This window comes from Mercurialis annua, linkage group LG2 (assembly GCF_937616625.2).
Source record: "Mercurialis annua linkage group LG2, ddMerAnnu1.2, whole genome shotgun sequence".
Classification (NCBI taxonomy): Eukaryota; Viridiplantae; Streptophyta; class Magnoliopsida; order Malpighiales; family Euphorbiaceae; genus Mercurialis; species Mercurialis annua.
The window spans coordinates 49,089,118-49,104,659 of NC_065571.1; the positions used below are offsets into that span (position 1 = coordinate 49,089,118).

Below are 15,542 nucleotides of genomic sequence, written 5' to 3' on the forward strand. Positions count from 1 at the left end.
GGAAAATGTTTCCCGACGATAAAGTAAGACAGAATCTATGCTCAGCTAGGGATTCTATTCGCTTCGAGCTTTCTTGCCACGATAGACGATCCGTCGGCAAAATCTCGTCGCAAATTATTTTAGTAAACTTTAAAAAATTTACCGATGGACAAAAATTTTTACCGCCGTTTTCGTTCATCCCTTTTCGGGATGAACGATCGTTCATTGTTCATCCCTAAAAAGGGATGAACAAGCTGTTAATCTCTTTTAAGGATGAGCAACATATCTGTTGTTCATCCCTTTTAAGGTTGAACAGATCTGCTGTTCATTCCTCAAAAGGGATGAACAACAGATTGTTCATCCTTTCATCCCTAAAAGGGATGAACAAATCGTTCATCTCGTTTAGGGATGAACAATAGTTGTTCATCTCTTTTAGGGATGAACGACAACGAAATTCATCCTATTTAGAGATGAGCAACAGCGTTTTCTGCCATCCCTAGGGGGTGGGAACGGAGGCAAACGGGGATGGGAACGGAGGCGTACGGTAGTGGAAGTGGAGGCGGGCGAAGGAAGAACTATGTCGGGAAAAGAAGAAGAACGAGGAAAGAATAGGGAAGAGAAAAGGGAAAAAAGGTCCCTATGTTTTTATTAAAAATATAAATAAGTATTAAATTTTAAAATTATAAAAGATATAATTAAAAATTATCAAAAACTAATTTAAGAAATAAATAAAATATTGAGGGTTTATTTTATTTTTTTTCCATCTTTTTAGCGAGAGTTTAGCTCACTTGCTTGAGTGAGAGTGGGGGAGGGGCTTTTTGATACGAAAACACAAGTTTTGGGTTGTTTATACCAAAAGAGGCGAAAATAACTCATTTGATATTTCGTGTTAAGTTGAGGGGGTAAATTGATCCTTTATTCGTAATTTTTCCTCTAATAAAGATTAAGGAGGCCCATTAAGACATGAAGGCTGAAGGGAACCTCTATTCTCTTTCCCTAACCTATTCCAGTTTTCCTAACCCAAAACTTCTTCTTTTTCCTCTTCATCTGATTTTTGGTATGTTCATTTCCGATTGCTAAAAAAGGTAAAAAAAAGCACGCTTTTTCCAAATTTTCAGGCGAGCGCTAATGCGCATAATAAAGCGCTCGCCTGACTGAAGGCGCCTCGACTGGATGGTCTAGAGGCGCCATCAGTCGCCTCGCCTAAACGCCTAGGCGCACCAAGCGAGCGCCTTTGACTACACTGAATCGTATCTGTTATTTGTTATCTTATGAATTTTTCTTTTAAATGTTGATGTTAGATCTGATTTATTGGCAATTATATTCTTAATTGGTGCCTTAATCAACTAAATGCAGTAATTTGTGTAATCGAATCAGTATATCAAATTGCACTGACTGTAACTGAGTTCTATAAGAGAAGCAAAATTTAGTTCTTAATTTTTTACAGCGTAGAATTTCTAGGGATGTTTTTGAGGGTTTGGAATTTTTTGTGAACCTTTAAGTGTTTTTGCCTTGCATTTGTTCATTAATATGTTGATCAGTTATGGACTATAGCTTATCTCATGATCAGTTTATCTTTTATGAATTTGAAATCTAGAAATGATAACCTAAGATTTGCTTATTGGCCACATTGTATAATGTAACGTTATTTTGTTTTCACTTTTGTTGTGTATCAATGTATTGTTGTTTTGTTTTCTCTTTTGCTGTTTCGATTCTAATAAAGTTTACTACAAATTGTATTACTTGGCGAGCGCCTTTGACTACATTGTGTATTACTTGGCAAGACTGGACCTGTAAATTTCTTGCCTCTTGTTGGATATGCCTTGCATATTTTGCTTCTGCTAAGTGATGTAATTATGGTTTGTAATATTTTTAATTGGGTGTTTCTTTAAAGTTGTTAGCATGTTGAATCATATGCATAATCGGCCAGTTTAGATTAATCCTAACCGGATAGTTATGAATTATTTCTATATTATTAGTTGTAAGATTGCTGTATTCACTTAGGTGGGGGTCAAGGAACTTGATAATGATCTAATTGAAACAGATATTCAGTATTGTACGAGTGCTAGAATTGCAAACTATGAGCTTTCAAAAGCTATTTTAACTATTTGGTATTTTGGTGACTACAGAAAATGGCATTAGGTGGAACTGCTCTCCCAAGAGGCAGTGCAGCAGCTACTGCAAGTTTGCGAAGGAGAAAAACAACAAATGGCGGGGCCTCAGGCGGGGCAGCCGGTACTATGCTCCAATTTTACACAGATGATGCGCCAGGACTCAAAATCTCTCCAAATGTTGTGCTGATCATGAGCATCGGGTTTATAGCATTCGTTGCAGTTCTGCATGTTGTAGGAAAACTCTACCTTGTTCGTAGAGAATAGTGATATCAGTAGTGAATGTTGAGTCAGGTTTTACAAGGATGGTGGTTATAATTACATGATCTATTCACACAGTAGGCATTCTGCTTTTTGATATAACTTATTAAGCTGATATATTATCAAATTAGTTGCTCCAAATCCTATTTCTATTTGGATTTGGCCTGATCGTTAAAAAAAATACTCTAGCTGCAATTGGTTAGAATGTGGACTCTGTGCAGATCCTGCAACATTACTATTATGAATCAATTTTTTTCTGTGTAAAATTGCAAAAACCTAATTCATAAGTTTATATATAAACAACCGCTGTATTTCTCCCGGCACAGGTAGCAACCGGTGTTAGGCCAAAATATTCACATAAACGTACATCAATTTAAAAATGGTCTGAAATTAAAATAATTCTAAACATTTATGGGCTGTTATAATTTTATCAGAAATTAATAAGAAATTGATTTATCATACAAGAAAAAATGCAAACACGAACACAATACCAATCATAAAACATATGTGACATTCTCTTTGAAAAATGAGGTATTTAAACTAGCGTTGAGGCTCTATCAGCTAATAAAGCTTCCGCAGCTTTTCTTCCAGAGACCAAAGCACCATCAAAAGTAGCACTCGTCATATAATCACCGCACAAATACAAACCCGAACCGACCCCATATTTTTTCATCAACCCACTTGGAACACATTGATTCGGTTGCGCATATCGTATCCGATACGTTCTCAAATACTTCCATGACTCCACAATCGAACTCCCAAACCAACCCGATAACTCCCCGACAATCTCAGCCCTTAAATCATCATCCGAAACATCCTCGAACAATCCAATCAAGGATACTGATACTAATGCCTTTCCAGCTGGACCATACGAAGCAGCCACATTGGTCGCGAAAAACATGTTGTTTACTATCCCCTTGCCCGAACCATTCAAGAACAGAACCGGGTCCTTAACCGGAATCTTATCCAAATCAGCCGAGAAATACATACAAACTGTACTCCGATACGGTTTTCTCTGACCCGGTTTTACGTTCCTTCCCGCCAAAAGCTTGTCTGCCTCAGGTTCTTCTACAGCTAAAATCACTCCAAATTCACTCTCTAAATTTTCACCGTTTTCCAATTTGACAATTGGGTTTGCATTTTTAAAATCAATTGAACTAACTCTTGTATTCAAACGAATAGAATCAGGAGGCAGTTTTGCGGCTAATTGATTAGGAATAGCTTCAATTCCTTTAGCGGGTAGCGTATTATCCCCGAGAGCAAGACATTTAAATACAAAATCGAACAATCTGGACGTCGTTTGAAGCTCCCTGTCGAAGAATATTCCGCCGAAAAACGGCCTAAAAAACCTGGTAATTATCGAATCTGAAAAACCAATGTTTTTCAGCAATTCTATAGTGGGAACTTCCTGAGCAGAAAATATTTCGCTATCCGATTTTCCCACTACCTGAAGTCGAGTAGATCCGATAAGTAATTTATCGAAAATGGAGCCAATTGGATTTGTCAGCGAATTCACAGCGTCCCAGAAATGGTGTAAAGGATCAGCCACAGTGTAGAATTGGCCATCGTCAGAGTAAACCTTAGCACCTGAGTAAAATTTCTGCAATTCCAGCTGCTGATAATTAAGGAGTTTCTGAGCCTCAGGATATGCAGTGATAAAAATTTGGAAGCCTCTGTCAAGGAGAAATCCGTCTACCACGTCGGTTCTGACACGGCCACCGACTCCATCAGAAGCTTCCAAGAGGAGGAAGGGAATGTTCTCGGAGTGGAGACGGTTTGCGGCTGCTAAACCGCCGAGTCCGGCGCCGATTACTATGACGCCGGTTTTCTGATTGGGAGTGGAAGAAAGTTGCGATATTGTTGTTGATGAGGAAGAGGATGACCTGAGTTTATATTTGATTGAGAAATGGGAGCAGCAGGCAGAGAAGCAAAGAGGATGAGCGATTGTCATTGGATAAGACTTTTTTTGGGGTGTTATTTCGAAGCTATTTCTTCCGTATTATCCAGTATGGCTTGAGTGATACGGACATGTGGCAGTTCAGTTTGTAATTTCGTCTTCTTTTCTTTTCACTTTTAGTAAAAAAAAACATTAATAATAAAAATTACAAATCTCATGTATTCTTTTACCTAAATTATTAACATGACATATTAATTTAATAGTATAATTTTTTATTTAAGATTAATGAATCTAACAAAACACAAACAGATATTATTTTTATTTGAATTTTATAATTAGACTATAATTAAAACGACTAACAAGATAAAATATTTATAGAAATTAAAACAAAGATTAATATTTCACTTTTTTGATTTGACAGTTTGGTCGATTAAATTAGCTAGTGATATATATGATTTGGCTTAATTGGTGTAGTGTTAATGTATTAATTCTTAATTGAAACTAATTATATTGGTTTACCAATTTTTCAAATTAAAACCCAGAGAAATAAATTATAAATTTGGTTGGTATGATTTATTTAAAAATAAATTCATTTTGACCCAATTTAAATAGTTATTTTATTTATCTTATAAGATTTATTTTAAAAATAGTATAAACTATAAATTACAATAGTAACTAACAATTAACAGAAAAAACATATTATAAAATTCTAATATTTTATTAAAATAACATTCTCAAATTATTAAAAATTAATATTATTTACAGAACAAATATTAAAATATTAATTTAAAATAAGAATGATTAAATACAATTGATTAAATGATATTACAAAAAAGTATGACATCGACTAAAATTATAAAAGTATAGTATTAAGTTTGATTCCTCTGTTTATAAAAAAGTTTGATTTTTAAATGGAGTGGCAATTGAATTTTTAACAAAATACATTTATTGACTTGATTTGGGTTGGTTTTTATCAATTTATAATTTTTAAAATTACAAATCAAATAAAGAGTTGGTTTTTTTTATTGAAATGTACAAATTTGGTTTAAATTTCAACGAACGTTTAGCGACCATATAAATTGTTTTGATAGTCTCTCATAGATAAATTCGGTATAAATTATTTAAACAAAAATAAAAGTTAAATTAATAAAAGTACATTTTAAAAATATTATGACTTAAACATAAAATTTAACATTAATAAATAACTAAAAATACACCTAATTGTATCCGGATCCAACTTTACAAATCAAATACGTTTATTATATATATGTATAAATATATTTGATAAGAGAATTATTGTAAAAACCATTTTAAAATGAACAAAGGTTCACTTTACCCCCCCTGAACTTGGCGCAAAATATCAAAAACGTCCAAATTAAGAAAATGGGATCAATTTTATCCTGAACTTGTCAAATTTGGTACAAAAACCCCCTCACTACTCTCACTTAAGAGAGTGAGATACACTCTCCGGTTTTCAAAGGTGGTTTTTTTCTTTAAGGTGGTTTTAAATAAAAAAAGGTTTAAAATGATCCTAATTTTTTTTAAACATTTTAAATTAATACCTAATAATATAAAAAAAAAACAATTTCACCCCTTTAATAATAAGTTTAAAATGACAAAATTTACCTGATGTATTGCTATTTTCCGATTAAATGAGTCGGACCAGACCGAATTTGACAATCTACCCAACTCGCAAGAGGTCAGATCTTGGATCTAAGAGTATATATAAATATGAACTTTTTTCACATATTTTATTAAATTAACAAAACAAATTATAATTACAGTTCTTTGTCGCGCTCTCAGACTCGGTTCATTTCAACTTTTCTCCAAAATCACTCTATCTTCTCCATAGATCTGATCGCTCTAAGGTTCGTTTTCTCTAATTCGATTGCCTGATTGTTAGGATCTGTTTGGATACTTTGAAAGCTTCGTCTCTGTTTATGTCTCTGCATTTTACTGCTTAGACTGTTATTGTGGTTTTAGGTTTTGAATTTTGATTTTGATTTAGTAACGGTATTATTAGACTAATTTGTCAGTTTTCCAAATTCTCATTCATCAGCTGATTGCTGATAAATCAGGTATCCCATTGATCTGAATAGTGCGGAGTCATTTTTATTATTGTACAGAGTCGGATCTGTTATTTGAATTCTAATGATTTTTTTATAACAACAAATGATTCGTTTAAATGTTGATGTTAGATCTGATTGATTGGGTTTTTCAGTTGATACATCTTCTTTGTCGGCATATTGTTACATCTATATCCTTATTTTGTGCACTGCACCCTTAGTAAAGTGAATGCTGTAATTTGTCGAATGTTATCAATATAGCAAATTGCACCGACATTAACTGAGATCTGCGCGAGAAGCAAAATGTAGTTCTCAATTTTGTCAGCATAGAATTTCTAGGGATGTTTTTAGAGGGTTTGGAATTTTTACAAACATTTAAGTGTTATTGCCTTGCTTAGCATAGCATCTCATCTTGTTACATGACCTAGGATTTGCTTATTGGCCACATTGTATTATAGAACGTTATTTTGTTTCGATTCTAGTAAATGAGTTAAGCTGTATGTTGGTTTCTGATTTGGATGAACTTGAATTGATTGTCAATGCTAGGAAGCAGGGAAATGGAGAAGTCTTGTACTCTGCTTGTTCACTTTGACAAAGGAACACCAGCAATTGCTAATGAGATTAAGGAAGCTCTCGAAGGCAATGACGTGCCCATGAAGATTGATGCCATGAAGAAGGCAATCAGTCTTTTGCTAAATGGTGAAACACTTCCTCAACTTTTTATCACAATTGTTAGATATGTCTTGCCATCGGACGACCACACAATCCAGAAGTTGTTACTTCTGTATTTGGAGATCACCGACAAAACTGACGGCAAAGGTCGGGTGTTGCCTGAAATGATTTTGATCTGCCAAAACTTGAGGAACAACCTGCAACACCCAAATGAATACATACGTGGGGTGACCTTGAGGTTTTTATGTCGCCTGAATGAAACGGAAATAATTGAGCCTTTAATCCCTTCAGTTCTTCAAAATCTGGAGCATCGTCATCCATATATCAGGAGGAATGCTATATTAGCGGTGATGTCTATATATAAGCTTCCCCAGGGTGAGCAGCTTTTGGTTGATGCTCCTGAAATGATTGAGAAGGTTCTTTCAACAGAGCAGGATCAATCTGCTAAGAGAAATGCATTCCTTATGCTTTTTACGTGTGCACAAGATCGAGCTATTAATTACCTTTTGACAAATGTTGATAGGGTCTCTGAGTGGGGTGAGTTACTTCAGATGGTTGTGTTGGAGTTGATTAGGAAGGTCTGCAGAACAAATCGTGGAGAGAAAGGGAAGTACATCAAGATCATTATATCTTTGTTAAATGCCCCTTCTACTGCAGTTATTTCTGAGTGTGCTGGAACACTTGTTTCTCTGTCATCTGCCCCTACTGCTATCAGAGCTGCAGCAGACAGCTATTGTCAGCTTCTTTTGTCTCAGAGTGATAACAATGTGAAACTTATTGTGCTTGATCGACTGAATGAGCTCAAGTCTTCTCATAGAGAGATCATGGTTGATATGATTATGGATGTTCTCAGGGCACTCTCCAGCCCCAATCTTGACATTCGGAGGAAGACACTTGAAATTGTCCTCGAGTTGATCACACCACGAAATATTAGTGAGGTTGTTCTTTCACTGAAGAAGGAAGTTGTTAAGACTCAGAGTGGAGAACTTGAGAAGAATGGGGAGTACAGACAAATGCTTATTCAAGCTATTCATTCTTGTGCTGTTAAGTTCCCAGAAGTTGCAAGTACGGTAGTCCATCTGTTGATGGATTTTCTTGGAGATAGCAATGTTGCTTCAGCTATTGATGTGATTGTTTTTGTTCGTGAGATAATTGAGACCAATCCCAAGCTGAGGGTTTCTATTATAACTAGGCTATTGGACACTTTCTACCAAATTCGAGCTGCAAGGGTCTGCTCCTGTGCTCTTTGGATCATTGGGGAGTACTGCCTTTCTCTTTCTGAAGTTGAGAGTGGGATAGCTACTATTAAGCAGTGTCTTGGCGAGTTGCCTTTTTACTCTATTTCTGAAGAAGGGGAAGCCACTGATACTTCAAAGAAGCGTCAGCAAGCGAATTCCATTACTGTGTCTTCCAGAAGACCAGCTATTCTTGCTGATGGAACTTATGCAACACAGAGTGCTGCCTCTGAAACTGCATTTTCTCCTCCTACTCTTGTTCAAGGGACATTGGCTTCTGGGAATTTGAGATCCCTTATACTTACTGGTGACTTTTTCCTTGGAGCAGTTGTTTCTTGCACTCTGGCAAAGCTCATTCTGAGATTGGAAGAGGTGCAGCCTGCAAAAATTGAGGTTAACAAGGCATCTGCACAAGCATTGTTGATCATGACCTCAATTATACAATTAGGGCAATCTTCAGTGTTGCCGCACCCAATTGACAATGATTCTTATGATAGAATAGTCCTCTGCATAAGATTACTCTGCAATACTGGTGATGACATCAGAAAGGTATGGCTGCAGTCTTGTCGTCAGAGTTTTGTAAAGATGCTTTCAGAAAAACAGTTGAGGGAAACTGAGGAATTGAAGGCAAAGGCTCAGGTTTCTCATGCACAACCAGATGACCTTATTGATTTCTACCATTTGAAGAGCAGGAAGGTAAGAAAACGTTGCAACTTTTGGGTTATATATCATAGCATCTATCTGATTATAGTTAATTAGATTGTAACATTGTTTGCTGAAATAAGCTGTGACTGTTGTTTTCCCTTATATGCCACTTCCTATCTATATCATTTAGTTAGTGTGGATGAGCTTGCCTGCTGATAGGCAAAATCAATGAACTATAATTGACATGTTCAGTGGATTATTTCATGAACATTCTGTTTTTCTTTCCCTCTTACTTTTGTTGAAATTTAGGTAGTATGATTATTTCCATACTCATCATATAATGTTTGATAAGATGATTTGAGGGGTTAGGTATTCAATATTCACGTAACGCATTCACTAATATCACCAACATTTCAGGGTATGAGTCAGCTGGAGTTGGAAGATGAAGTTCAAGATGATTTGAAACGTGCAACTGGAGAGTTTATCAAGGATGGGGATGATGCAAATAAGCTTAACCGCATCCTTCAACTCACCGGGTTTAGTGATCCTGTCTATGCTGAGGCGTATGTAACAGTTCATCATTATGATATCGTACTTGATGTTACCGTCATCAACCGGACCAAGGAAACTCTTCAGAATTTATGCTTGGAATTGGCAACCATGGGTGATCTTAAACTGGTCGAGCGTCCTCAGAATTATACCCTTGCTCCTGAATCAAGCAGGCAAATAAAGGCCAATATCAAGGTGTCCTCAACTGAGACTGGTGTAATTTTTGGTAACATTGTTTATGAGACATCAAATGTGCATGAGCGCACAGTTGTTGTCCTCAATGACATCCATATTGATATTATGGACTACATCTCTCCTGCGGTTTGTACAGATGCAGCTTTCAGAACAATGTGGGCAGAGTTCGAGTGGGAAAACAAGGTGCTTTTTGTCTTCCCTCTAGTTATATTATGTTAAATTGGGATCAATTTATTCCCGTCATATTTTAGTCCACCTCAAATATTAATGTATTCTTTTGGTTCCTGTAAGTTTCTCGTGAGAATTTGGTTGTCCTGGAGTCTTTAATTTCCATTTTTAACTGTGTTTCAGGTTGCTGTTAATACAATAATTCAAGAAGAAAAAGAATTCCTTGATCATGTCATCAAGTCAACCAACATGAAGTGTCTCACTGCACCGTGAGTTGAAGACTTTCGTTTCTTATACTCTTACACGCAGTGTATATGATTAATGTGTGTTCTTGGTTGGTTGAGTTTCAGGTCCGCACTAGACGGTGACTGTGGATTTCTGGCAGCTAACTTGTATGCCAAGAGTGTGTTCGGAGAGGATGCATTAGTAAATGTTAGCATTGAGAAGCAGGGAGATGGGAAGCTTAGCGGATATATCAGGATAAGGAGCAAAACGCAGGGCATTGCTTTAAGTCTTGGGGATAAGATCACTCTCAAACAGAAAGGAGGAACTTAATATCGAAAAAATGAACATGTTAGTCTTTGATCACACTGGTACCAGTTACAGTTCTCGAATCGCTGTTTACAATTATGGTCATCCTTCAAGTTGCACTATCTTATTTTCTTGATACTTGTGGATTATTGCAGGTGTTCAGCATTGAAGTCTTAAAGAAAATACTCGGCATTTTTGTCATTCTCTTGTAGGGAACCTAGAGGGAGTAGCGATATTTTGGAGGTGGCATTTGTTGTATTCGGAGCCATGTCTTTATAGTTAAAGATCATGAAAGCTTGAGGCATTTTCAGTTGTTTAAACATGATTTTTTTTTCTTTAAATTTGTTTGCAATAGCATTATATGCATATTTGTAGTTTATATTGCTGAATGACTAATTATAATTGAGATTTTGCCATTGTGATGTTCTTTCTTATGTAAATTTGAACCCTTCATCTCTTTTCCTTTCATATCGAACGAACTGAAGGACTTCTTTTCTTGTTCAATTAACCAAAAATAAATGCATTCATCCCTGATGAGCCAGGTACTGCTCAAAGCTACTTTCATAATTTCATTCTTAAGTTAGGTTATGCCCCTTGACAGAATTCGCCTAAAATAGAGAACATATATTTTTTAAAAATTTACACAATATGACATTTAATAAAAGGCAAAAATACTTAAACCCTTCCCCCCCCCCCCCCCCCCCTTGACTTTGTTTTCAATTGCACCACCACGTAGGAGAATTTTCAATTACACCCTATTTAGGGTTTTCAGTTTTCGTCTATATCCCAATTGACTAAAATGACCTCTTTTTATTTAGAAAAAAATTTAAATTAATCTTTCATATACTAATTTATTTGTTTTTTTCAAATAGAAAAAATAATGATACAATCCCTCTATTTAGTTGGTTGTAATAATTTTATCATTAAATTAATTAAATTATCAATTTTTTTTATTTTGGGGTACAGATGAAAACTGAGAACCCTAAATAGGGTGCAATTGAGAATTCTCATAGGTGGTGGTGGAATTGGAAAAAAGTTCAAAGCTGGGGGAGTTTTCAGTATTTTTGCCTTAATAAAATGAGTTCACTAAAGCAACAATTTAAATTAAATTATAAAACTTTAAGATAATTAATTTGATGTTTACAATTTAAAAAAAAAAATAGAAGTTATAGAGGGTCCGTTCTTTTTTAGTTTAATAGTAAATTCTAAGAGTTTATGTGATCTAAAAGTGAATTAATCGATCCGACGCATAAATTCATAATCCATGAGTAATTTTATTTTTATGTTACATTTAATATACAGTAAAAATATTTTATAAATAAAAATATATCAATTAAAATAGGATGTTTCTCAACTAGATCATGTAGAATAATATATATAAAAAAAAATCAAAGGCTAGTAATTAGAAGCTGAAACATCACATATACAAATAATCTTTGCTTCCACATTGCAAAATCTGCCCTGGGAAATCTGCAGCTGAACGAGTAAATAGCAAAATTTGTAGGTTAACAAAGACCCAACAATCACATTAATCGAATAATTCACATCTATAAATAAACAATCACTTGCAAAGTTTCAACTTCTTGAAAAACAAAGCCACAGCAGATTTAGGATAAGGCTTAGTAGCAAGGCAAGTAGGAATATTCTCAGGCTGCTCAATCCACAGCTTATGAACAATGCCTTGTGCACTCAGCTTCTCGCACAAGTTCCTCATCTGCACCTCTCCTTTCACTTCAAGCGTAACCTAAAATACAATCCCATCAAAAATCTTAATCAAACAAAAAAAATTCAAAAACTCAGAGATCAGATTATAAAATGTACCTTGTGCATTGAATCAATCTTCTGAGGACTGCAATACTCCAGAGTATGATCATCTTCTTTATTTTCCCAAATTGCTGAAACTGAGGCATGGCAGCCTTGTGTCACTATGCTCCCCGTTGGCCACGTATCGATTAAGTCTCGCCTGAGCACCACGTATTGCACCAGTACATCTTTCTCCGGTGGAATTTCTCCTTCCGTCGCATTGTTCAGTGGCTTGGCCGCCTCTGACTCGGAGTTCGAGCTCATCCGAGTCGCGAAACGCCGGGGAAGCGAGGTTAGAGGTAGATCCTGAACCCTAACCCTAATTTTATTTGTGCAAGGTGTGAAATGTGGGAGGTAAAGACCCAGACTGAATCTAGTCGTCATTTATTTAATGATATAGCGACACGTATTAAACATTTAGCAATGATTGTTTTTGGTGCTGCTGCTATATTTTTTTTGGAATGGGCCTATGGATCCTGGCTTTTTGAAAAGGCCTATCTGGCATGACCCATAAAAATTTATACTCCAAACCTTGAAGTATTTTTTATTTTCTAATTGGGGAAGTGGATAGGATAATAAAGTGCGTTGATTTTACCAAAGATCTTGTGCTTTGTGTCGAGGTGATTAATGCATCAAGGTCGAGGGGAAATGGAATATGTGGTTTGACTTCATTATTTAGGAATTATGCCTCCTTTTACTTTCTTCGATTAATAATATTTATTTATCGTATTTGATTACTACTATTTTAATTTATAATATTTATTATATTAAAACTTTAAAAAATATTAATTATTATTTTTTTAAATTCATCTCTAACAATAAATAACTTAGTAAGAATAGAAAGACTAGTCAAATATATATTAATATGGAAAATTTAGTAAACATATATATATAAATCAAAAAATATTTATTAATTTCTTAATTTATATGAAATGGTCAAATGCGTCAAATATTATGAACTGGATGGAGTATTTAAATTCATACTAATCCTAAACTTCAAGAATATGATTGCACATAGGGGCGTAAACGAACCGAGCTGTTTGTGAGTATTTTGGTGTTCGGCTCGATAAGAGATTGGTTAAAGTTCTTTCGTAATATAAACGAACCTTTCGAACTTGATTTTATGTTCGTTAATTTAAACGAGCTGAACATGAATATAATCGTGTTTGCCTCGTTTAGAGTTCGTGAACGAGCTTGAATAAGAATTCGTGAACAAACTCGTTTAGAAGTTTAGTTAGGTGTTCGCGAACTAACTCATATTTTAATTAATTTATATAAATATTTTATATAATTCTAAAATTATATAGGTTTGCAAAAATTACAGTTTTGATATAATGTATTAAAACTACGTAGTTTTAATATAATAAACTAACAAATTTTCTGCTTGCAAATTATATATGTTTTAGCTGTTAAACGAACGGACTCGCAAACAGGCTCTTTGCGTACTTATCGAGCTCGTTCGCGAGTTTGTTCGGGAGCTCGTTCGCAAGCTTGTTAGCGAGTTTGTTCGTTTAACAGCTAAACGAACAAATATGAGTTGAACACGAGCCGAATATGAACACTATATAACCTAAACAAACCGAACATGAACCTCGTTCAGAGTTCGAACGAAGATGAACCAAACATGAACACCCGTTTAAAGCTCAAACGAATGTGAAGCGAACATGAACATCTCGTTCAAATTTCGATCGAACATGAACCGAGTATAAAAAATTTGTTCGCTAAATGAGCCGTGAGTTCAAAAGTTTGGCTAGACTCGGTTCATTCATACACATAATTGCACACTGAATAGTGATACAACAATTTAACCTCACATTACTCGCAAGACGGATTTAAAAAGAGCATATGGTTGGCAATTGTCCACCATATAATTTTAAATTTCTTTAAAAACTGTTAATAAGAAATTGAAAAACATGATTTTGCACCTAAAAATATATAATTTGCCAATATTAAAATTTATATTTTATAAACTTTCAGTATATTTTTCCCCCTTTCATAAAAAAATTACGAGTTCATTTACTCACTCTGTCTCATTTTATTTGATAAGATAATTAAATTTACAGTGAATAAGAAGAGTTAACAAATGAAATATAAAATTACATATATCTTTTTTTATTGTTATGTAATAATTAGTTATAGTCATTATTAACTGATCTTAAAATTTAAAACATTTTATATTGATAGGTCACAATAAGTTACATAAGATTATAAAAATTAGTAAAATTATACTGCATTGAAACTCAATATCGCATTAAAATTTTATAAGAAGCTAATTTTAAATGAGGATGAAGATAGAAATTTGAAGCAAATAAATTATAATTATGTTAATTTGTCATTTAGAATGGAACACTAAAAAATTTAAATTTATTAAATAGAATGAGACATAAGAAGTAATATAAAAATGTATTGATTATAAGTAAAATCCATGGGCGTAATTAGGCAAAAGTATATATGTCCATTATTCGGATTTGGATGCATTCAATCTGAATCCAACTAGATTTGATTTCCTTAATGTAAATTTAAATTTGATTCGGATTTAATGTTTGTTGTCTAAAGTCAGTATAAATATATAAAAATTTAAACGCACATATAAAAAATAAATCCAATATAAAATCTAATTTGAGTTAATGAAAAAATAAACGAGTAAAGGAACAATATGGTTCTTCAACTTGTGATTCGAGGTCAAACAATTCATTTTCAGACATTTTAATAATTTAGGATAATATTTTCTACTTTTGGATCATCAAGGACAAAATTGTCCAATATGAACAAATTCAAGGATCATAATAACACAATTGTGTCTTTAATTATTTTAAAAGTAGAAAATATTGTCCTTGATTAACCTAACAATTGAGAGTATTATTCTTAATCGATATTGAAAGTGAGTTATTTGGTCACGAGTGGTATAATACACCAGATATGGCTCGATTATTGGTAGATTGAATAGATTTGCCATTTTATGGATCTCTCTCAGATCAAAATTGTGGTGTATTGTGAATCGCAAAATTAGAGACTAGATTGACTTTATTGACGACATGGTAGCAATCGACCCTAAAATTATATGTTTTTGCAATATTATTTTTTATTTTCATCTATTTTATTTAAATTTTCAAACAATTATCAGTCTTTTTTTATTATTATTAAGGATGGGAGAAAAGTATTTATTACCCCGTGGGACGAGTTGATCTTACCATCTTAGCAAGAACTTATCCAACATAATATATCATTTGAGTTATACTTTATTTGTTGATTTTTTTTGTTTTTCTTATGTTACTTTCTAATTAATTTATTTTGTCGACATTTATATTGATATATAGTAAGGTAATTATATCCCTTGTCACTCAAATTTGATAAGTAAATTGTCTAAAAATAGCAAAGGTGCCATAAGATTACAATCGATGTCTCATAATGTTACCACCTTTAGAAAATT

At 34.0% G+C, this 15,542-nt stretch overlaps 4 protein-coding genes across 6 annotated transcripts; 2 read left to right on the plus strand and 2 right to left on the minus strand.

The window, feature by feature from the left end:
* Positions 1–954: 954 nt before the first annotated feature.
* LOC126669896 (protein transport protein Sec61 subunit beta-like) lies at positions 955–2,428 on the plus strand. Its single transcript, XM_050363535.1, has 2 exons — positions 955–1,064; positions 2,109–2,428. Exon 2 carries the CDS (start codon positions 2,112–2,114, stop codon positions 2,355–2,357), a length of 246 nt encoding a protein of 81 aa, XP_050219492.1. The 5' UTR covers positions 955–1,064; positions 2,109–2,111; the 3' UTR covers positions 2,358–2,428.
* Positions 2,429–2,768: 340 nt separating this feature from the next.
* On the minus strand, positions 2,769–4,373 carry LOC126669895 (polyamine oxidase 3). The gene has a single exon (XM_050363534.2). The coding sequence runs from the start codon at positions 4,300–4,302 to the stop codon at positions 2,887–2,889; it is 1,416 nt and encodes a 471-aa protein (XP_050219491.1). The 5' UTR covers positions 4,303–4,373; the 3' UTR covers positions 2,769–2,886.
* Positions 4,374–5,994: 1,621 nt separating this feature from the next.
* On the plus strand, positions 5,995–10,725 carry LOC126667585 (coatomer subunit beta-1). Of its 3 annotated transcripts, none has more exons than XM_050360585.2 (6): positions 5,995–6,116; positions 6,861–8,917; positions 9,284–9,793; positions 9,962–10,047; positions 10,129–10,371; positions 10,465–10,725. In XM_050360585.2, exons 2-5 carry the CDS (start codon positions 6,872–6,874, stop codon positions 10,331–10,333), a joined length of 2,847 nt encoding a protein of 948 aa, XP_050216542.1. In that variant the 5' UTR covers positions 5,995–6,116; positions 6,861–6,871; the 3' UTR covers positions 10,334–10,371; positions 10,465–10,725. The 3 variants fall into 3 exon arrangements, with proteins under 3 accessions (XP_050216542.1, XP_050216540.1, XP_050216541.1); XM_050360583.2 differs by having other exon boundaries at positions 10,129–10,351; XM_050360584.2 differs by having other exon boundaries at positions 6,004–6,116; positions 6,868–8,917; positions 10,129–10,351.
* Positions 10,726–11,687: 962 nt separating this feature from the next.
* Positions 11,688–12,523, minus strand: LOC126666927 (uncharacterized). Its single transcript, XM_050359845.2, has 2 exons — positions 12,131–12,523; positions 11,688–12,053 (listed from the first exon to the last, which is right to left on the minus strand). The coding sequence occupies exons 1-2, from the start codon at positions 12,494–12,496 to the stop codon at positions 11,871–11,873; spliced, it is 549 nt and encodes a 182-aa protein (XP_050215802.1). The 5' UTR covers positions 12,497–12,523; the 3' UTR covers positions 11,688–11,870.
* Between the last annotated feature and the right edge of the window lie 3,019 nt (positions 12,524–15,542).